Genomic DNA, 23852 nt, shown 5'->3' on the forward strand with positions numbered 1-23852 from the left:
TTTCCACAGCTTGAACCCGTGACCTCCTGTCACATGACAACAGCTTTACCAGTTATTCCAAGGCTCCCCTTCTGAAACATTAGAACTTTCTGTTACTCACTATGAGCAGGAATATATATTCTAAATTTTTTCTTTTAAAATGCGTGTTGTTCTGTTGTTGAACATTAACAATTGCTCAAAATGGTGTTTGGAAAGCAATCGGTTCAAGAACCCAAAACGTATCTGTGAACACATCTGAGCTAATAATTTTATTCTTGATAGGACAAAAAATCTGACCTGCTTAAACAGTTTTTTTGTTAAGAATTATCTTTTACAGTGAAACTTGTTATCCTGACTCTGTCCAAAGATAATTTTAAAATCTTGGATGTTTCAGATTTGTATTAAATTCTTGAAATTATAAATTAGTTTTATGTTGCTGCGAAAGTCCAATATATGGATTAATGAAGAAAGAGAATTTTCTATTTTTGGACTTCAGTAAGTGGAGGAGCACTTACCTTCTGAAATTGTTTGTCTAAACTGTTCTTTAATGGACTGTTTCTCCTTTCTATGTAGACAAATTCTTCTTCACCCAAGCAAAATATCTTTTTCTTTTCATTTGAATATTAATCTAAGAAAAACATGATTATCAGACAGGAAATCAGGAAGCCTCAGTTAGTGGTTCTCAGATGTCAGAACCAGGATTCGCTGAAAATGATTATGTTAAGTCTGCAGCATCTGATTCTCAAAGTGATTCAGAGTTGTCTTTAGCTCAAGCGCAGCGGCTTATCTCATTATTTTTTGCTCTTTGCACCAAGGTTTGGACAATTTGATAAGTAAACGGATATCTGTTGAACATGCACTTATCATGGTGCTGACTGAGCAACTTTTCTTGCAGAAATACAGTCTTCTCCACCTTGTATTTGATACCTATGCACGTGCTCCTAAGGCAATTAAGCAGGTCTATTTCTTTTGTGCTCATCTTTTGCATTCCTAATAGCTGACTTAAATAATGGTTTGCTTTAGGTGAATTAATCATTCTCCCCGATAGAACTCTAAATAGGCGAGCGATAATTTGAGTGTCATCTTATCAGAAAATAATAATATTAATTTGATTGTCAAATGTTCATGTGAGATTAGAAAGTTTCCCTTAATCTGGCTCAGTAGGGAGTGTTTGAAAACTATCTTAAACACCAAGGTAATAAGACTAATAATTATCACCACATAAGTGCATCTCCCTCCTTTATTAGAGGTCGGATTCAAGTCCTGGGAATGGAGACACCTAACAAGGATCGTTTTACCCTCAAAAGTGGGACTTTCCGGTGAATCTAGATTAGTCAGACCCCAGAATCCAAAAAAAGAGCAAGACTAGCAGTTTGATGATCTACTCTCGATTTAGTTTTCCAAGATAAAGCTTTAACGAGGATCCACATTGCTTCTCAGGAACACTCTTAACAATTTCTCGTTAAGGTGTACTGAACTTCTTGTGTTGCTCTTCTTGTTCTACTCATTTCAGTTTGATTGACAATCCTTTTATAAATTTTTGGTCTGATGCAGGCTGTTCACCGTCATATGCCTGTTCTTATTAGGGCCATAGGCTCTTCATGTTCTGAACTGCTTCATATAATATCTGATCCACCTCAAGGCTGTGAAAATCTTTTGACACAGGTAGGTTCCTAAACCTCACGTTTTAAATATTGCTTTTCATCTTGAACTCTCATCTTTATCATGACACCATTCTTTTGTTCACTGCAAGGTGCTTCATATTCTCTCTGAAGGTGCAACTCCTCCGCCTGACCTAGTTGCAGTTGTCAAACGGTTATATGAAACTAAATTGAAGGTTTGGCGTCTTTCTTTGTTTTTCCTTCATAGGGCTCAATCAGAAACTTCGCAGTTCCACCAGTGATACCCTAAATTGTTTTGTAGGATGCAACTGTTCTTATTCCAGTGCTCTCCTCATATTCGAAGAGTGAGGTATTCTTCTGAATTTTTGTGTATTTTTATTCTACACGCATTTTCAGTCCTCTTTTTTCCTGTGACCAAATAATGATGTGATCTTACCCTGCATGCCATCTCTCTTCCTTTGGTTCTCCGTTTGTTATCCTTTGAACTTAACTATAATATATCACACACTGTCCTTTTCAATTTTGCTGGCTCACAGGGAGTTCCTGTTATGTTAAGGGTTTTCCTGATAAAAATCGTTGTCTGGTTAACTTGGAAAGCTTTAGGGCTTTGTTCAGGTTATGAATTATCCTTTGTTATATAAATATTTTTAGTTTTGTGAGCAAGGCGATATTTCTTTCTTAAAAGAAATATCTTTAATTTAATTATACAGAACATAGTTGGCAGAGGTCAGTCTGTGTGGGGTTTCCTCACGTGAAAGGCCTACTTTTGCATTGGCTCTCTCTCGTTAGGTAATTACTGAGGTAAAAGCAGCTCTCTCAGAAGTCAATCTCCTCGCCATCTTAGTGGGGCTAGTCTAAAAAAATTTCACTTGAACTGGCAAGACTTTTTTTATGCGGGAAGCCCTTTCTAGAATTACGTTTAACGTCCCTTTATGACTTCACGATCAGCGGCTCGGGCCAATTTCAAAGCACACCTTGTGGTAGGGCATTTCCCATTTTTATAGGAACTTGTACCAGGGACAATCGTATCTCCAATTATATGGAAATTTCACTCTTTATTACATGTTTCGTTTCTTATTGATTGCGTTCAGGTAGAAAAGAATATTTGATCACAACACTTAGTTCGATAGGGGATAGTATCCATTCAGTACGGATAAGACATTTAGATGAAAGACGGATGAAATGAAATATTAAATCAAAACACTATATATGGATAGTATGAATTCTCTAAAAAGGAATTCTTGAACAGCAAACAACCAGTTCCTGTCTTGTTCACCTTTCTTTTTCTTTGCTATTTTCTTTGTTGAATTTGAATGATTGGCTCAATAGCTTTCTTCTTAGGTTTCCTCTTGATGAGATATTGAAATATTTGTATCCTTTCCTTCGGGACACTTCACTTGATTCGGAAAGACTAGCTTTTCATAGCTCTCTGTTTTCGTATCAGGTTCTACCTATTTTCCCAAGGCTTGTTGCTCTCCCACTGGATAAGTTTCAAATAGCCCTGGCTCGGATATTACAGGTTTGATTGAATTTTACATTCAATAGATGTTTCACTTTTCTGTAGTTTTTTGGTACCTTCTGCTTTCTGTGAGAATGACTTTTATGCTCATTCTATTTAACCATGATACTCTTCTGATCTTCATTGCCGCGTTCGACTCTTTCTTCTGAATATCATGCTCATTCAAATTATATTATGTTTGAATTTTTCGTAGGTAAGTGATTTTGTGGTTCTTTAATCAAAGTCCACAAGTACCTTTATGTTTTAATAATCAGATGACAAAAAATCTTCACCCCGATGCTCCACTGCTAGTAAAGCATTCCATAGTACTTATTGTAATCTGATCAGTAGTGTATATTTGTTTCTGGAGATAGCCAAAAGATTTAAGGTCCTTTACTTGATTCACGGCAGGGTTCCGCTCACACTGGTCCAGCACTGACCCCAGCAGAAGTACTGGTCGCAATACATGATATAAATCCCGAGAGGGATGGCCTTCCACTAAAAAAGGTATGTGATGTTCCACTTCTAAAAGTGTCTTTGGCTTGATGGCTGTTGCACGTAAACTTATTACAGCATGTAGAACTAGAAAATGGATTAATATCTTGCCGTCAGGTGCTTTGCCGTGTATTTCCTTAATTGTGTGCTTCCTTTGTTTTGTTTTGTTTTGTGGTGAATTCTGTTTCTTCTCCCTGTTCCTTACTACAGATTCAGGATAGAGTGAAAATGCCCTGGTGGAACTACATACGATTTTTGTAATAATTTGATGCTATTGTCTTTCAGATAACAGATGCTTGCTCAGCTTGTTTTGAGCAGCGGACTGTTTTCACGCAACAGGTCTTGGCTAAAGCCTTGAGACAGATGGTATGAAAAATCTGCAAATACATACATAGAGACTATGAATAATTTTCTAATCTCTGCAATATTCATTTAATCAGGTTGATCAGACTCCTCTCCCGCTGCTCTTCATGAGGACAGTGATTCAGGCCATTGATGCCTTCCCTACTCTGGTAATCACTGCCCCTGTTGTTAACTTGTATATTGATTAGTTGGGTGCATGTAATTATGTTCCAGCCTTTTTACACAATTGATCTGCTATAGGACTTTTTTGGGTTATCATCTGCACAATGCCACAATCTGCACTAATGTTACAAGGCCCACAAATAGGCACATTCATATATTCTGCCAAAGAAGTATAGAATTTATGTGAGTATACAGAATAAGTTTGGCAACAGTTAAGGGGAGTCTGATGCTGCTGATAGCTTAAAAGTTGAGCTCCTACTGCCACAAATAGGATTACTACTTTTGAGAAGTAGAATATGACAGAGAGAGTTTATGGGTGTGACTTTACGTCTCAGGCTTCATCCTTCTATATTTTTCTAATGTGGGACATGGACAAAACTGTATTAGCCTATCTAATACCGACCCCTCAAGCATATAACATCGGGTGTGTTGAGCATGGTACATATATAAGTAGCTCGAGGACCTGTGATAAACTTGGTAAATAGGTGTGCAAGTTGATCATTGGACATCACGGATCACGTTACAATGTTTTTGAGAATATCTCTTTTTTGATAAAGTGACTCTTGAGTCTCTCTGTGGTTGGTCCTCTCATGGAACATGGATTTGAAGCATTATGCAGCATAGTTTGATTATCACGGACAAGTTCCATCTGAGTAGTTATTCAAATTTCAATTCTTTCCATAGCCGTTTAATCCATGTGTTCACAAGTAGCAACTACCGTGATTCAATATTCAGTTTCGACGTAGGTCTTGCACAGCAGTGGATATACTCATTCAGGAGGTTAAATTGCCTCCAGAGAACAATATCCAGAGGTAGAGTGTATCAGGAGATGGCCATGCTAAATCAGCATCCAAATACCTAACAATTTTCATGTCCTTGATCATCACACAATAAAACTCTACTTTTTTTTTTTGAAACTGGTAAATATAATTCTTTACTTAGTGAGTCTTATATACCGAAAGATACATGCTATTGCATCCCAATGAGCTTCACATGGAGAACGTAGAAACTGAGTGAGAAAATTCAGTGAAAAGGTGATATCAGGGCAAGTTACAGTGAGATAAATATCAGGGCAAGTTACAGTGAGATAATGTAGCTTGCCTACTAAATTCCTGTATCTCATAGGGTCTCATAGGGTCACTGAGCCTATGTTGCTCGGACTCGGCGTTTATGCTGTTGAACCCGCCCCGACGCAACACTGGTGCGGATGCCGGCGTGGGATTCATCTCCGATTCGGTCAAATGAATGCGGAGACGTTGACCAAGCTCAAGAAGAAAGTTGGCTTCGTAGTCGAAAGGGAGAAACCGGCGACTGTAATTGTTGTCGTCGGAGGAAGGGTTGTCGTCGTCGTCGAAATTTCAATGTTTCGTTGGGGAAGAAAGCTTCGATGGGGAAGAAAGAGAAAACGGTAGAATGCTCAGATCTGTTGATTATCGGTGTCGACTGTTGAGTGGTTTTATTTTTTAATAATTGTATTTTTTTAAAATAAATTATATTAAAAAGGTAACCTAATTCATCTAGATCTGTCGACTGTTTGATTTCCCATATACTACTACTAATTGAAAAGAATCTACTTTTATTTCCATTTAAGAAAAAAACTACTAATTTGAAAAGCAACTAAAAAAAAGTTACCTGAAAAGTGGCAAAGGTAAAGAATATTTTTTTAGGTATAAAGTTTTCTTGACACATAGGAAAAAGTAAATTGGAATAACTGTTTAAATATGGGAGTAGTCCAAAATTACGTTTATAACTCTATATTTATAATATTTGATTTTTTTAGCCGAATTCCCGCACCCGTATCCATAATTGGATTCGCACGCCCGAATCTTAAAATTTAAATTTTGACGAATCCGACTCTCGGATCCGCATCTGTCTCGGATACCTGCACCCGAGTCCATGCAACTTAACACTTAGCACTGAACAGCTCCTCTGTACCAGGTAGAAGTTTGACACTCATTTCTGTACTCCTATAGATCTACAGATATGTCAATTGCCTTGAGCTGCTTTAATGCCTAGGAAATATAGTGATTTGCCTTGAACCTTAGTATGAAATGCTGAAAGAGAAATCATTTCAAGCTATCAATGCCCTCTTGGTTAGTGCCAGTGATAACTAAAAGTCTGAAATCGTGTCCTATCAAATAAATACGAAGATATAAAGCTGAGTATCCATATGCGAAGGGATCAGCTTCACTCGGAATGATGCCAAACTATTGTACTACTACTTTTTTACTAATCCATGCTTGATGAGAATGTTTACATCGTTTAGAACACACTGCAAAATTCTTGAGGAATATAGAATAACTATGTCTTAAATAGATAGATATAGGAGACTGCATTTTCATAGTTTGTTTGGGGAATCGTCAAGTCCATTTGTCTTGATGGTTATAGATAGAATAGAAAAAACTTCCAGCATGTACCCAAGGCACAGTAGTATATGAAGGAGAAGCCACTAATCATGAGAATGCTTCTTAGGCGAACAGTAAAAGCAGAAAGGGTGCGAGGAGCTTCTCATCTGGTCGCAGAAATATCAACATTTATGGCACTCGATCTGCTTTCCGTGCACATTCACTATTTCAGAAGACAAGTGGTGAAGATTATGTTAAGTTACCAGTTTTTGGAAAGATTATGTTAAACAAACATTGTACTGATAATTATTTTGTTTGTGGCGAAGATTATGCTTGCCACCTTGAAAGAAACTCAAATAATATGCGCAACTTGTTTTGGGGTGCTTTATATTCCTTTTTGCTTTTTCGAATAATGTTTTGTTTCCTTTGTAAGTGCATGTCCCTATACACATAATTAACACGTCTTAGGATCTTAATTTTATCTTTTGATATTTTCATTCCTCAATCTCTCGTAGTTTGCATTCCCTCGGCCTACCATATTACACGTGAAGGGGCACTAACACCGTATGGATGTGATTATTGGTCTTGGGTTTTGAAAACTATATAATCCAAGATAGGTAATCCGTCTGTTCTTTTTCCTTCTTTCCTTTTGGTGGTGGTGGTGGGAGAATTCCTGGATGTTTATGAGCTTGGTCTGATATAGTACTGCAGAAGCATTTCATCTAGATGTTGATGCAGCTGGGTAACTTTAGAATTTCAAAGTCAAAAAACAGTTTTGAGATTTGTGCTTAGCAATTGACATGTATATTTCCTTGACAGCGCTTCTTACTGAGCATATATTTGTTTGATGTGAAAGGACGCAGTCAATGTGTGTGACATTGTCTTTTTTTGATGTTTAGGTTGATCTTGTGATGGAGATACTCTCAAAACTCGTGATTAGACAGGTAGTTAAGCTTAGATTTCCCCCAATCACAAACTGTCATTATTGCTCTAAGAATGGATGGTCACGCTATCACCCATTGGATGCAGGTATGGAGGATGCCTAAGTTGTGGGTTGGATTCCTAAAATGTGTCTCACAAACGCAACCACATTCCTTTCCTGTACTGCTACAGGTATTATTTGATAATTTATATTTTTACTATATATTGTGCACGGAGGCAACTTTATTGCTGTCTTTTGTCTTAAAATGCCTGGATCTTGTTTGCAGTTGCCACCACCGCAGCTTGAGAGTGCTCTAAACAAATATGCTAATCTCCGAAGCCCATTGGTTGCCTTCGCAAATCAGCCAAATATTAAAACTTCACTCCCTAGGTATATTTTGTATCTGATCAACCATATGTTTATTCCCCACCTTGTTGACATCTGTTTCTGCATTTTGTCAACCCGCCTCAATTGGTTTAAGTTCTTCATGACTCATGTACTGCGTCTATTTTTTGAGACATTATTTTATGTTAGTTATTAAATACACCAAAATAGAAATTCAGATTGCATCTTCATGTGAACCTTAAAGATCTAATTGCATAAGTTGTCACGGATCTATGTCAAACGGAGTACATTATGCTCAAAAAAATTCCCTCATGATTTACTTAACCAATATAAAAAAAATCATGATTATTATAGATCAACTATTCTTTGTGTTCACTTGAGTTGTTTGGCATTGATGCAGATCAACCTTGGCACAACTTGGTCTTTTTAATGAACCGAGTTTGCAGCAACCACATCTCTCATCTAATGTGCGTGCCTCGGAGACGGGTGCTTCTGTTAATGGAACAACACTAACATGATAGTGTACTTTCTTAGAGGAAAGATGCAGTGAAGTAATACATGGTGTAGGCACCATGGCTACTGCAGCCCCTTGTTGCGACAATTTTCTATGATTCTCCAGGGTCCGCATAACTTGTGGCTAGTATCTGCGCCCCTTAGAAATCGAGCAGAATCTGCTGGAATCAAGATGACACATGGGATGGCAGTGCCCAAAAGATTGAGGGATTTCCCTTTGGAGAATGTATCATAAGATGTCAATTTCCCTCGTGTTTTCTTATTGGCTAGCTGTTTGTCATTCATTAAATTGTTGTTTAATTTGTCTGCCCACTGGCATCAGTTGAGATGTCTAGGCAACCAATTTGTGCCGTGTAGTAGTATAGCTGGTAGGTCGGGTTCTTTTTAAGCTTTTGTATGAGAGGGAGGCAGGCCGGAAGTGTATAACTGTACTATAGTTTTATAGCCCCACCCCACTTCCCCCTATTCCTCCCCCCACATGTCGTGCTCTTGGTCCAATTATATGGGTTCGATGAAGGAACAAAGTGCAAAGGAAAAAAAAAAAGTAAATGACACTTTCTATGTCTTCTGAGAAGCTCTCAGGAAGACACAAGAAAAAAGACGTTTATTGGTGAATGGCAGATTTGGAACCTTCTTTAACAGTAAATTGGCCCACGGTTAAGCGATATGAACTTTAAAAATTATTACCAGTAGCCAGAATTAGGATTGGTGGTTATATTAGCGTTTGAAATGTAATCGTAAAGCGAGTTTTTCGTCGCACAGACCTTTTTGCCCGTATTTCCTTGATCGTGTCTGCTTTTCTCGAGCGAGACACTATTTTAGAGTTTTACTTGTGGGAATTGAAACTCCAGGGAAGTTTTCGAGTTACTTGTCTTAGGAAACAATGACTTTTTTAAGTTTATAATGTTCGTGGTACTTGAACACATATTTTGTTGGGCAACGCCGTCCTAGCCTTTTCAGGTAGATTCTGGCGCATAGAATTTTTATTTACATGATGAATCCAAGCTTAATTTGGAGTTTTAAAGTACTTATGGAGTGAGAAAGGACAAAGAATTGTTATAGCATCGTGAAACATTATATCCAACGTTAAAGCTCATGTCATTTGACTTACTAAGTCCACACCGCTATCCGAGATCGAAAAGGGGATTGTATATCCACGAAAATTTCTTGAAGTCCGAGATATTTTAAGTTGCTCGTATCATAGAAGCTTCAAATGTTTCTGTCTGGGGTTGCTGTTGTCCAAGTTGTGTTCTGTATTAATAACAACAACAACAAACCCAGTGTATTCCCACTTAGTGGGGTCTGGGGGGGTAAGATGTACGCAGTCCATACCTCTACCTCTGATGAAGTAGAAAGGCTGTTTCCGAAAGACCCCCGGCTCAAGTCACGAGATATCACACAAACACATAGTACAGCACAGCAGCAGATGACATAACATAGATACGGCACCCATAGGGAATATAAAACAGAGTAAAGCAGGATTGCAGGAATATAAAGCAGAGGAAAGCACCCAGATTCGTAATAGACATGGAACACGGAACACGAAACACTGAATATAGAATCATAACAGGAATACACCCCCACCAATTAATTCCCTACACTAGCGACCCGAACTGGCCCTAATCCTCTGCCGTAATTCGCATCTTCCAGACCTTCCTATCTAGGGTCATGTCCTCGGTGAGCTGTAACTGTTCCATGTCCCGCCTAATCACCTCACCCCAGTACTTCTTCGGTCTACCTCTACCCCGTCTAAAACCATCCAACGCTAGCCTCTCACACCTACGGACCGGGGCATCCATGCCCCTCCTCTTCACGTGTCCGAACCATCTCAATCGTGCTTCCCGCATCTTACACTCCACTGAAGTCACACCAACCTCTCCCGGATAGTCTCATTCCGAACTCTATCCCCTCGGGTCAGTCCACACATCCAGCGCAACATCCGCATTTCTGCCACCTTCATTTTTTGGATGTGGGAGTTCTTAACTGGCCAACACTCCGCTCCATACAGCAAGGCCGGACGGACTACCACCCTATAGAATTTGCCTTTAAGCTTGGGCGGCACCTTCTTATCACACAGCACCCCCGATGCGAGTTTCCACTTCATCCATCCCGCCCCAATACGGTGCGAGACATCCTCGTCAATCTCACCGTTACTCTGGATCACGGACCCGAGATACTTGAACTTATCCCTCTTCCCTACCTCCTGTGCTTCTAGCCTCACTACTACCTCATTCTCCCGCCTCACGTCATTAAACTTACATTCCACATACTCTGTCTTGGTTCTGCTCACCCTGAACCCTTTAGACTCCAGAGTTTGCCTCCACAACTCTAATTTGTCATTCACACCCCGTCGAGTCTCATCTATCAGGACTACATCGTCTACAAAAAGCATACACCACGGCACCTCCCCTTGGATACGCCGCGTCAACACATCCATTACTAACGCAAACAAAAAGGGACTAAGAGTAGATCCCTGATGCAATCCTGTCAGGACAGTGAAATGCTCTGAGTCTCCTCCCGCCGTCCTCACCTGGGTTTTCGCTCCCTCATACATATCCTTAATTACTCGTATATATGCCTGCGGTACTCCACTCACCTCCAAGCATCTCCAAAGCACTTCCCTGGGGACTTTGTCGTACGCCTTTTCCAGGTCGATGAACACCATGTGCAGATCCTTCTTCCTCTCCCTATACTGCTCGACCAACCTCCGTACCAGGTGGATTGCCTCCGTCGTCGAGCGGCCGGGCATAAATCCGAACTGGTTTTCCGAAATAGACACTATCCGTCTCAGCCTCACCTCGACCACTCTCTCCCATATCTTCATAGAGTGACTCAGTAACTTAATCCCCCTGTAGTTATTGCAACACTGAATGTCCCCCTTATTCTTATAGAGGGGGATCATGGTACTCCACCTCCACGCCTCGGGCATCTTTGCCGTCCTGAAAATTTCATTGAACAATGCAGTCAACCACCTTACACCAGCCTCTCCAACGAACTTCCAAAACTCCACCGGTATCTCATCCGGCCCCGTCGCCCTACCCCTTCGCATCCTGCGGACTGCCTGTCTAACCTCGTCTACCTTAAAACGTCTACAATAGCTAAAATCCCGACACTCCCCTGAGTGCTCCAGTTCCCCTAACACAATAGCTCTGTCCCCCTCGTCATTCAAGAGCGTATGAAAGTACGACTGCCATCTCTTCTTTATGTGACCGTCCTCCACCAACACCCTACCGTCCTCCCCCTTAATGCACCTCACCTGATCGAGGTCACGACCCTTCCTCTTCCTAGCCTTAGCGAGTCGAAAAGTGGGTAAGTTTTAACTTTTAATTAACGGTTTGAAAAGTGGTCATATGGTTTCTTTCGTTTGGACCTTATTATTGGTTGATCCTACAACTATCTGAAATTGAAACCGCCACTCAACACCTTGTTGGGCTTTCATAAGTTATAATTCGAATCAAGACCTCCTAGTATTGGTTTTATACAATGCGAAAATCAGTTGTAACATTTAGTTGAATTTGGGTTGGCTTTATCCGAATCATTGCTTTTGAGCAATCTATCTAATCACGAATTTGTCTTGATATGATGCGAGACAACAGACTGTCGATGGATCGTCCCAGTTAGTACTCAACCAAACGTGCCTTTCAACAGTTAACTCCACAGAAAAATTGAAGTTGGTAAAGGTACATTTAACATACAAAGTAAGAAAATCTGCATAAGTAAAACTCAACAGCTTAAATTTAATTTGCAAAACCTCTGCCGTAACAACCTTTTGCACATCAAGAAGGGGAAAAAGATGGACCACTGTACCTATTTTGAAAATTTTTGTAGCAAATGTTGTATAATAACTATTCCATCAGAACACAATTGTAAAAGACTACAATTTGAACTAAGCATCACTTGCTTCCTGCTTCAGAGGAGGATAATTCACAACCATTCCATTCTACAGCATGCACACATTCCACCTTTGGTGATTGAAGAAACCACACCCCTCACCTCGGGAAAAGCAGCAAACCTCCACAACAAAACGAGTTCTGATGCGATCAAAGCATATATTTTCGAGAAAGTCAAAAAGAAAATCAATCACTCTTTTCTTTATAGCTATCCTGTCATTTAAGGCATCCATTGCTGCTTCAACTTCGACAATCTAGTAATTCCCTGATCAGCTTGAAAACGATAGCTTCCTATTGGAACTGGCACAGGCCTGTCAAAAAGAATTGCAGCTGAGTGCCAAGCGCCTTCTTTTTTCTTTGTTCAGTCAAACTAACTATGGACAGAATCAGAGAAAAAAACAATAATGCCAAAAGGGTCTCCAGATATTTGCAGCAAAAGGTTTTGGTATCAGATACAGTGTGTCCTAACCACCATGATATTAAAGGTTACAAAGTATATTGTTTGGCGTCCTAGGAAATGCTCAAGTGATTAAAGATAAACAGATCTGTTCCAGAGAGGGAGCGGGGAGAATGAATCTCCATCTTGATCCTGGGAATAATATTTGGTGAAGTTAAATAAGAGAAGCTATTCCTCAACCCACCACTCCCTAGTTCACTAACTTTGCGTTTGACCTTTTCTTTACAAGACACCGAAAGTTGTAGGTTTAGTGATGATAAGAGGCACTGACCTCCTTCATGGACGCCATTTAGAGTCTCTGCACCTTGCTTGTGTTTCTCATGTGGAAAAGAAAACGGCATCAAGGTTCTTTTGAAGTAGCCAGCCTCTCGGATAGATAAGTCCACGAGCTTCCAGGTGAAGGTGCCAAGTCAATACCCTTGAGCAACCAGGAGGGACAGCCTCCATTTGGCTTTCGTCTTCAACAATTTGTTCTATGAAAGTGGTCTCCTGCAAGTAATCAATGAGAGTAAATTTCCAACTTCAACCTGTTCACACAAACCTCTATCCCAAAAGTAAGAAATCAACGATTTAAAAGGAGAAATATGATGCATACCTGGAAACCCTCCTTCACATTGTCCAACTGTTGAATGGGATCTGAAGTTGGTCGGTGCCATTTTTTTGGATCCCATAATATGGTGCTATTGAAGGCAAAGCCAGACATATCAACGTGAAATCTTCTAAGTTGCTTACTCTTCTCATTAGTGTGCCACCCAATAACTCGACTTCCATTGCACACAGGCCCCTCAAGTATTGCTTTGCTTTTGCTTTGTGCTAGCATAGCAACAGGCCAAGTGCCAAAACGGCTATAAAGAGGAGATCACAAGAAAATAGAAGCAGATAAGAAAAGAGAAGACAAAAAAGAGAATATTCCAACAATTACATCAAATCTGCAAAAAAAAATTGTGCTCTCCTTCAAAGTATAGTCTAAAAAGTCACAATCACAGTAAACGACATACATATTACCTCTCATACCAACAGTAACATAAATAGTTACTTATGTCCTAGGACAACCATTTTTCCTCACCATGCTTCCTAGATAGGAGCGAACATGCAAATTCTATTTTTGGGGACACAAGTTACGTACTGAGTGTTCTTCATGAATCAAGCAGCAATCAAAAAATGCATTGCATCTTTCAATGAAGAAGACAACAGTCTAGCAGAGATATTTCTGATTCATGTTCGACATGAATATACTATTTCCCAGTAGCATCAGTAGTAGTTACTGACTAGTCTAGTTTTTTTCTTAATCAGTACTAACTTGTTTTCGGATGAAGTAATTCATGGCATCCAGAAGATGCAAAACAGTTACAAAAGAGTGAGCACAAGTATGTTTTGAATCGGTATTGACTTGTGTTCTGGATTTAATTCCCGTAGTTGGTTCAGGATTCCAGAATTTTAGTCATTTCTTTTGCAATAACTACTTAGAATATGAGTTCTAGTTATCTTGGATATGGATCAGACTTGAGTAGCTATGTATAGATAGTCTTACATTGTAGAACCATATCTTATTATAAATGTCTCTTGGTTGACATTTAGCTTCCTTAATCCTCCTTTGTCACGTTTTAGCTTCCTGTAAAGGAAGTCCATTGAGGCTTGTTTTGTTAGTTGCATCACTTCCCTGTGCTGGAGAATTCGAGCTCACTGCTCTAATTCTCAGTGAGACTTATTTGCACCATATAAAGAATAAAATCATGAAGGAATATCATACAATAAATTTTTTGGTGACAAGTGTAAAGACCTATTGACCAAGGTAAAAGTTTTGGAGCAGTGGCAATTTTTTAAGCTTGGTTGTGGGAGGTAGACATCAAGAAGATGAGTAGCTGCTGCCCTTCAAGGAGCAATACATAGGACACTCAAAATCACTATTGCAAGGGTCAGTCTACCAACTTATGGAAATGAAACAAGACGCTATTAAAGTCATTTATGTAAAAGTGTTCTAGAAACTACATAAAATTACTTTTCCTACATCAGACAGATATGAGTAAGTTTTATTTTTTTAAAAAAGATAGACAAATAAGTTAATTTCACCTATGGCTATAAACAAGGACTCATATAGCTAGATACAGTACTTTTTATAAGGGCTATGATTGTTGACTATGATAGCAAGCATGCCATACTAACTATGGTAATGAAGTGTAGTATGGCATTTACATTTCCAATTAACAAGAAAAAAAGGGAAGATTTTTAGTAAGGAACGTAGTTTGACTCTCAGAGGAAAGACGAGAAGACTAGCTCTTTCTTTTAGACCCCTTGAAAAGAAGATAAAGTGGACGAAGGCATTACAAGGATTTTCTATGAAGAAAGTTAATGACAAAAAGAAGTAAGGCATCTCAAAAGATTTTCTATGAAGAAAGTGGATGACAAGAAATCAATGTATCAAAGTTAGGGATCGAGCAAGCAATCTTAAGTTGGAAGGGTGTTTTCGCAAAGGTAAATCAGTGCCCTTAGCATCTACAAAAGAACAGGTGTTAGAAGTCTAGTGCTTGTTCTTACTCTTACTTCTTAAACTAACTTCCATCTTTGAGTGGTTTCTCTGTTCTCTTATTTGGATTTAAAGATCTCTACTATAAAAGTTGAAGCACATTTGTCCAACCAAGTGATTGAAGTATGTCTCCGCCAAGCCTAGCTTATTCTTTGACATCAATTAAGAATGAACAAACACATAATCCCACTAATGAGTAGTGATGAAGATGGTGCATCTGGTGGGCATATCAGGGTTGAATACCTTCTTAAAGTCGATCATCCAAAGCGCATAACTGCTTTTGTCCATTAATCAAATACAGACAATTTATATTTTACCAGAAGAAGGGGATTCAATTATACACTAACAAGGTGGACATTTTCTCAGCTTCTAATCTACGGACTGCTATTCTGAAAAGAAATGCAATTATTATTAAGTCCAAAATCACACAACCAATGGTCAAATCAACAACTGCCCCTTTTTAGAAGATATTACGAGTGGTAAACCAAGAATGATACCAGTAAAAAAATTTGGTTAGTGAAGACGTAATAAAATGAGAAATAGCTCCCGACTATTAACCTATTATCAACTTGAATATTTATGTAAACGTAAAGCACATAACATCATCCTGAACATGTTTACAGCAGGATAAAACAAAGACTAGTAATGTAAACAAGAATGATGAATCTCAACTTACTTGATCGATCTAATGCTCTCAAACAACTCAAGTGAGTAGATATTATCATCATCTGCAAAGTAAACAATTCCATCGAGTCTATGATGTGCAATATGCTCCAATGCAACATTCCTCTGGTGCACCCCGCGGTCTTTTATATCTGTCATGTTCTTGGAACACACCAGATGCCGATACATAACCCCTGTTTTCCTCAAAATGTCTGCAGTTTCTGCAGATGCCACATTCATCTCAACCACAATCCACAACAAAGGTGATTTCACGAGCTTCAACGCCCCGCTCAATCTATTCAGATAGTAAGCTTGAAGTGCCCTATTATAAGTCGGAGTCACCACAATCAACAGTTTCCTCGGTACATAATCAAACTTTCCCTTCACTTCATCCTCCAAACCTGGTAACTTAACTGAGTTCACCACAACATTCTCAACTCTCGGGATTACCACAGCTTTCATCTCCTCATTAACATTCACCACCGGTGCCTTGATCTCAAATGAAAAATCACGGCTCCTTGCATCATCAAAACCACCAAATGGTGCCATACCTAATACAAGCCCTAGCACGAAAAATATCAAACACCTATAGAACAACTTCTTCCTGGATATATTATTTTTCCGCGAATACAGTAACGGCGAGCTTTTGCCATTAATAATAAGCTTATGAGATGGCGATTGAACTGAATATTGATTTCCATTCTGATAATGCCGTTCGTTACTCGGTGACAAAGTTCTCCGGATCGATGCCATCGATTAGGTGGCGAAACTTCCCTATTACATCAACTTACACGCAATTTTCCACTTTGTTCACACAATAAATCAACAAAAAACCCCGAAATGCACGAAAAACCAACAGTGCAGAAGATCATACCAGTGCAGATGATTCAATTTGAACCGAAACTTCGCCGCAGGACAACTGATTACACACTGAAACCCTAGATATACTAATAGAACCTCTTCTCCTAATCAAATCTGCCTGATTTGGTAAAAAAATAAAAACGAAATATATGCCCCAAAAAGCACAAGTTCAGCAATAGTATTAACGTGCTCAACAGCTTCAGTTACTCAAACGTATCAGATTCAATAGAATTCAGAATAAAACCTATGCTGAAATAAATGCATAATTTCAGCAACAGTATCAACGTGCTCAACAGCTTTAGCTACTCCACGTATCAAATTCAATATAATTCAATATAGTAACGTGCTCAACAGCTTCCGCTACTCCACGTATCAGATTCAATAGAACTCAAAATGAAATCTACGCTGAAAAAAATGCACAATTTCAGCAAGTATCAACGTGCTAAACAGCTTCAGCTACTCCACTTATCAGATTCGATAAAATTCAAAACGAAATCCACGCTCAACAAAATGCACAATTTTCAGCAACCGTATCAACGTGCTCAACAACTTCAGCAACTCAAACGTATCAGATTCAATAGAAATCAACGAAATCTATGCTGAAAAAAACGCACAATTTCAGCAAAACAGTATCAACGAGCTCAAAAAGAATCAGATTCAATAGAATTCAAATGAAATTATAGAGAATTCCAGTGAAACGACGGCGGAATTAGAGAATTTTGAGTGTCGGCGGAAACGGAGCTCGAAAATGAGTCCTGAGTGGCTGCCGTAGAGGCACAGTGAGGGGGGCGTAGTGCGCATCAAGTATTAGAATGGGCGCCAGATAAGCAGAGATGGGTGTTGGTTGGGGCTAAAACGCGCCAGGTTGGTGGGTCCATATAGGAAACTGACGCGTGTATTGTTGTTTTATAGGGAGGCAAAGCTTTGTTGCTAGTGTCGAACACCAAATTCAATTCAATATAAATAATCATACTGATTACGACTTTAGCACATTCTTTTGAACCGTTTGGCAAAGGTAATAATGTTTCAAGGGTTCGTTTGGTATAATTAATCCTAAAATTGTACTTTCGGAAATTTTTTGTATATAATGTGATGCATACTACTATACTAGGGACATGAATGATCAATCACTGTTAGAAACTAGGAAGATTTTAGTGAATTCCTGTACATAATGTTATACATAGGTACATGAATGGTCAATTATTTCTAGTAAGAAATTAAAATTCACAAACACAAAAACATTGATAGTGAAGTGTTCAATGCATAAAGCCAGCCAGATTGACCACTTTCTCACAATGAAAATTACAAACATTAATTAAAACATCTTGATAAAATGTGACGTTTGCTTGAGACAAAGAAAAGTCAGCAATAATGTGAACAACCCTATAACATCATCAAAATAGTACTAACTGAATTGGATAGAATGACATAATAATCTTGTAATAACTAGACCTTTATTTTTAGTTTTAGTAAAGTTCCATCTTACTGATGGGGAGTTAGGCTAGACTCCAACCCGTTCATTCCAAAAAATCATAATTACACGGAGGAGGACGTACATCTTAGCCTCTATTACATGATGAAGGTTGATAGTAGCCAACCTTAGTAGAAATAGAGTGAGGTTAATAGACAAAAGATTGAGATCCTCTTCCTAGATCTAGGAGAATTATAGCGTTTGTACATAGTGGAATACATACAAATATGTTATAAGAGATCTACGAACGCTAATATAAAGCTCCATTCTTGATAGTATAGTGCTTCCTTTTTGTTTTGAATCTGAAATTGGGAATTCCCTCTTGATCAAACTTCAAAAAAGCTCTAACTTGGCTAGGCATTGAAACAGCTTCATTGAAGACATCATGGGCTCTCATAATTACTCCTAGGTTTGCCAAAAAAATCTGCAATGCGGTTACCTTCTCTAAAAGTATGTACAAAAACAAAGTTACCATTACTAATGATCTCCCAAATCTGCTCTACTATATGCTTAATCTGCCATTGAATATTAGTCTTCTTGTTGATCATATTCACAATCATAAGGGAGTCGGATTCAACCAAAACATTTGTGAGCCTCATTATGTTGCACATATGTAGACCTTGAAGTATCGTTTTTGCTTCCGCAATATTATTGCTACACATACCATAGAAACCAATAAAGGCCTTGATCAAGTTGCCATTGTGATTTCTAATAATTCCCCCTCCACCTGCCAACCCTGGATTACCCTTACTACAACCATCAACATTAAGCTTGAACCAACCTTGATTCGGCTTTTCCCAGGTAATAACTTGGGATTGAATCACAGGTTTCAAGTTATTCACAATCTTACACTTATCAAGCCATAAAGCAGGAAGTTGTAAAGCAGGAAAGTGACATTTAAGAAGAAGGTTGATATAGTTTGTGACTTGATGAATGATGAACCAACTAGACATTTCTTTGTTATCAAATTTGGACTCACACCTGTTTTTTCATATCTCCCAACAAATAACCAGAGGAAGACACTGAATCATAGTATCATGAACATCATTCACTGGTCTAGTCAGCCATCACATCATAAGTCTTTGTTTAATGTAATGGTTGTTATTTTGAACATGACTAGCTTTGCAGAAGTGGGACCAAACAAAATCAGCAATTTGACTTCCATTAAGAAGGTGACCAACATTTTCCTCCCTATGTATCGAGCAACAAGAGCATCTGGAAGGGAACACAACACCAAACTTTTAGAGGGCATCATCTGTAGCAATCTTGTTCTGTAGGAGTCTTTTCACAAAGAAGGAAATTTTAAAATGAATGCCTTTATGCCAAAATTTCCTACTAAAAAGAGTGCCATCTTTTCTTTCCCTAAGTAATTGCCAAGCAGATTTAGTAGAAAAAATTCCAGTGGGTTCAAGAAGCCAATAGGGGCAGTCTTTGCAATTAGCATTAATTTCCACTTTTTCAATGATGTTGATGATATTTATCGGAAGGAGATTGTGAAGTTTATCATAATTCCACGTCCCATTCTGAACGAAATCTTTTACCTTAATATGTTTAGAGGCCCTCTCTGGATGAATAATGGAAGCTAAAGAACCTAAACCGGTTCAACTATCCCACCAGAATGCCACCTCTCCACTATCAATCTTTCATAGAATATGAGGTTCAACATCCGTATTGATGTCTATCATCCTCTTCCACGTATGAGAATGACCATAATTCCACTTTTTTGCCACAGAATGAGATCTTTTACAGTATTTAGAATTAAAGAAATCCTTTAAGAGGGTGCCTTAAGTCCTAAAATTCCACCACAGCTTGACAGAGAAAGCCTTGCACACATCCTGTAAATTTCTAAAACCAACTCCCTGTTCAAAAATTGGAAAGCATAAATCTTTCTAAGCATTCCAGTGTCTCTTGTTCCTATTGTCATTTTCCCCCCAGAAGAAATTTTCCATAATCTGATCAATTTGTTCAAGAGTCTTGTTTGGAGGTTTTACCACTGAAAGAAGGTGAATAGGCATGGGATGAAGTACTGACTTAATGAAGACTGCTTTTTCATCATAAGAGTAATTTACCGTGCCATCCTTGCATTCTATTGGAGATTTTGGCCACCATATTATTGAAGTAAATAATTTTCTTTGCTCCCAAATAAATAGGACAACCAAGATAAATCATAGAAAACGAACAAAAGAAGAAACCAGTGATCCTTTGAATATCAGCAACTATACGATCATTTTCGTTGAAGGATACATAGAAACCTGACTTGCTCTTGTTAATCAATTGTCCCGACACTTGTTCATAGAGATCAAGATTGGCTATTAAAAGATTCAAGGACTGGGGATCACATGATGAGAAAAGTATTGTGTCATCTGCATAGCATAGATGAGTTATGTTAGGTCCTTTCTTTTTAGAAAAGTAAGGAATAAAACCCGAGTCTAATATTATTCAGTAATCTAGATAATAATTCAGCACTAAAAACAAAAAGAGATGGATATAAAAGGGTCTCCCTATTTGATTCCTCTGCTAGACTTGAAGAATCCATGCCTTCCACCATTTATATTAATAGAGTACCAAACATTTGTCACGAGTCTCCAAACTATACTAATTCAGCATTTCGAGAAACCCATTTGTCTCATTACTTGACATAAATACTCCCAATTAACCCTATCATAAGCCTTGGTCATATCAAATTTAATCACTACATTTCCATTGGAAGATGATTTATTGATACTATAAACGATATCTTGTGTAAGAAGGATATTTTCTGCAATAGATCTTTCTTTAATAAATCCTATTTGATTTGGCGTGATCAATTTCTGCATCAATGGACTTAGTCTCTGGTTAACCGGTTTGGAGATGATCTTGCACGATACGTTACTAAGACTAAGAGGTCTTAGTTCGGTAAATGTTTAAGGGCATGCAACTTTAATACCAAGCATGTGTGAGTGAGGGCCTTGGGAATTGGAGTACCTGCAAAAAAATCAAGAATCATAAGAAGTAAATCATTCTTGATTATATCCTAACAAGATTGATAAAACTTCCCTGACATCCCATCTGGACTTGGTGCACCTTGTAAGCATATTGAGAAGACCACATCCTTTATTTCATCGATGGTAGGAGGATCGGTAAGCATTTTGTTGTCTTCATTAGTTATCAACTTAGGAATGCAATTTATAATAGAAAGATCATGATCATGATCATCTCTTATAAATTGTTTCTAAAAGAAGCTCACAGCCTCATTGGCGATATCATCATCTCCCTCTACCCATTCTCCGTTATCCTTCCCCATCTTCTTCAAAGTTAATCTTTTTTTCTTCCATTGACCACAGAGTGAAAGAATTTAGAATTTACCTCACCCTCCACATACCATTTTAAACCAAATTTTTGCTTTCAGAAAGACTCTTCCTTCTTATAAGCTCTAATAAGAAGAGCATTAGCATGATTTAGAGTTGTCCTGTTAATCTTGGAGTTATCAGAGATTAACGTGGTTTCTAGATTGGCGACCTTATTATCAAGATCTTTAATCTGGTCAAAGATGTTGCCCACAATGTTTCTAGACCATTCGGATAGTTTCTTGCATGTATTTTTCATTTTTAGTTGGAACCTCCACATATATGACCCAAGCTTATTGTACCACTGAGTGGAAGTCATCTTCTTCTGTCCAGAAATCCAAGAACCTAAAGTATTTGATATGGGTTCTTTGTTTGTTATTAGCAGTGATGAGGAGAGGAGAGTGGTCTGGCCCAGTTCTAATAAGATGATTGACACTGGTAGAGTCAAAAAGGTTCATCCATTCCTGATTGACAAGGACTCTATTTAACCTTTTCCATATCTTTTTTCAGTAGGCCAACCATTACACCAAGTATACGGTGATCCTGAAAATCCAGGATCAATAAGATCACAATCCATAATACACTGGAAGAAAGGAATGCTTTTGGACATATTGTGGGGGTTACCCCCTCTTTTCTCACAAGGGTCAATTATCACATTGAAATCTCCAACAATATACCAAGGTAATGAATACTTATCTGAGATTCTTTTTAGACTGTCCCATAATTCTTTCCTTAGGTTAGCATCACATTTGGCATAAACTGAAGAAATAAGTACCATAACTCCATCCTATTTGATGGAAACTGTAACTTGTTGCTCATCATCTTCAACCACCTGACATTCCAATGTATCATTCTAGAATATTCATATTTGGCTATTAATATTGGAGAAAGCATTGTTATACCCCAGGAGCCTTTTATACTTATCAAGTTTATCAGCTATATAGAAAGGTTCACAAAGAGCTATAAAAGGAAAATGTTGCGAGCTATAAAATAACCCTGTTACATGCTTATTGGTTTATAATTCAATTTAATTTTCGTCATTTTATGAGGAAAATCAATTGAACCCATAACTTTTGATACGAGCATAATTTAGATGCAAAAATTTATTAAAATTATAATAAATAGGAAACATGAATTCATATCTAACTTTAACATACAATGAATCAATATTGAAAATCTCAAAAGATGGAATTCAATTTCTTTTTTTTTATTTAATTTGTATTTTATTAATAAAAAATGTCAAGATGGACCAACCCATCCATCATAAACCAAAATCTGTAAAAAGAGGATCGGCCCAACATGTTGACCTGGCCCAAACAACTAACAAATAAAAGGGAGTGTAGGGTTTTCAAATCAAGCTTAGAGCTAAGCTCCACTTCAGACAGCCCTCTTCCACCATGTTCCCTTTCAACAATGAAGAGTTCACTCTTCTCCGGCTATGGGTTCTCAATATTGTGCCATGGATGCATCAATTTGAAGCTTTTTCAGCTTGCATGAGTGAGTATTCCTTCTCATTACTCCATTTGTTTCATTTTGCTTATCTTAGCTTCTGTTCATCTTCTTTGCTTGGTAAATCTACAGTTGGGATTTCCAGTTTATGGATGCTACCAGTGTATTTTGGTGCTAACATATCGGGTCTAGTCTACTGAGGCTTGTGTCTTCCTCCAAGTATGACATGTACCCCTGTTTGCTTAATGTCTTCCCTGTATCTTCCTTTCCCTCTTTGTAATATGTTTGAGCTACAGGTATAGCTGGGATGGAGATTCTGGGATGCTCAAACCCGTTGATAGTTGGATAAGTTCAAGTACCTCAGCTACTTAAGATAAATCTGACCATGAGACCCCCTATCTGATAAGATTTCTATTTTTTTGGCTGGTGTAGATAGGCTAATTAGCATTTTCACCATTTTTGTTTACCTTCTCATGTTGTAAATAATGCATGTGAAACTTGTTGTAGCCCTTCCAGTTCCTTACCCCTTTGTTGGTACTAGTCGCACATATGGACATTGTTGTTTGCCACTATTTAGGATCTTCCTGCCTAGGCATGGTAGCTGAATGAATGATGTGAATGTGAAGTTACCTTGCTAAATTGCTAAGTTGGCTAAATAATCAGCCAATTGATTGCCCTCTCTGAATATATGTTATATGATTACCTGGTTTTATTTCAATGCTTGCTTTATCTGTTCTACAATGTTAATTATTTTCCATGGAACTTCCCACTTCTGATTTATAAAGTTCTGCATAGCTAAAGAATCTGTTTGGATGATGAACATTTGTTGACATGATTGCTTGGAATGATTAGCTGCATATAGGATTGCTCTTGTTTCTGCTTCCATCAGTCCATGTTGTCTGCGTCTTCTATGACTGATCCTTCTGCATAAACTAAATCACCTTGTGCATCTCTTAAACAATAAGCC

General features: G+C 38.2%; 2 protein-coding genes, 1 long non-coding RNA gene and 1 pseudogene across 3 annotated transcripts in view; 2 read left to right on the top strand and 2 right to left on the bottom strand.

Annotated features, from left to right (window-relative positions):
* The window catches only part of LOC107867321 (symplekin), a 32844-nt gene extending 23954 nt beyond the window's left edge, over positions 1-8890 (top strand). The window contains exons 15-27 of the mRNA XM_016713495.2: positions 630-794; positions 875-937; positions 1534-1644; positions 1733-1816; positions 1903-1950; positions 3046-3120; positions 3511-3606; positions 3880-3960; positions 4035-4106; positions 7364-7408; positions 7494-7577; positions 7673-7776; positions 8132-8890. Of these exons, the coding sequence (XP_016568981.1) occupies positions 630-794; positions 875-937; positions 1534-1644; positions 1733-1816; positions 1903-1950; positions 3046-3120; positions 3511-3606; positions 3880-3960; positions 4035-4106; positions 7364-7408; positions 7494-7577; positions 7673-7776; positions 8132-8249 (1146 nt within the window). The 3' untranslated portion in view covers positions 8250-8890. The remainder of the gene's footprint in view (positions 1-629; positions 795-874; positions 938-1533; positions 1645-1732; positions 1817-1902; positions 1951-3045; positions 3121-3510; positions 3607-3879; positions 3961-4034; positions 4107-7363; positions 7409-7493; positions 7578-7672; positions 7777-8131) is intronic.
* A 1015-nt stretch (positions 8891-9905) lies between these two features.
* On the bottom strand, positions 9906-10390 carry LOC124897741 (annotated as a pseudogene).
* A 1553-nt stretch (positions 10391-11943) lies between these two features.
* On the bottom strand, positions 11944-17605 carry LOC107867320 (probable beta-1,4-xylosyltransferase IRX9H). The gene is made up of 4 exons (XM_016713494.2): positions 15792-17605; positions 13187-13436; positions 12863-13080; positions 11944-12445 (listed from the first exon to the last, which is right to left on the bottom strand). The coding sequence occupies exons 1-3, from the start codon at positions 16529-16531 to the stop codon at positions 12910-12912; spliced, it is 1161 nt and encodes a 386-aa protein (XP_016568980.1). The 5' UTR covers positions 16532-17605; the 3' UTR covers positions 11944-12445; positions 12863-12909.
* A 5201-nt stretch (positions 17606-22806) lies between these two features.
* Positions 22807-23585, top strand: LOC107869480. The gene is made up of 3 exons (XR_001673818.2): positions 22807-22933; positions 23018-23104; positions 23182-23585. It is a non-coding gene; the product is annotated as an uncharacterized LOC107869480 (long non-coding RNA).
* Positions 23586-23852: the final 267 nt, after the last annotated feature.

This window comes from Capsicum annuum, chromosome 4 (assembly GCF_002878395.1).
Source record: "Capsicum annuum cultivar UCD-10X-F1 chromosome 4, UCD10Xv1.1, whole genome shotgun sequence".
NCBI classification, from domain to species: Eukaryota; Viridiplantae; Streptophyta; class Magnoliopsida; order Solanales; family Solanaceae; genus Capsicum; species Capsicum annuum.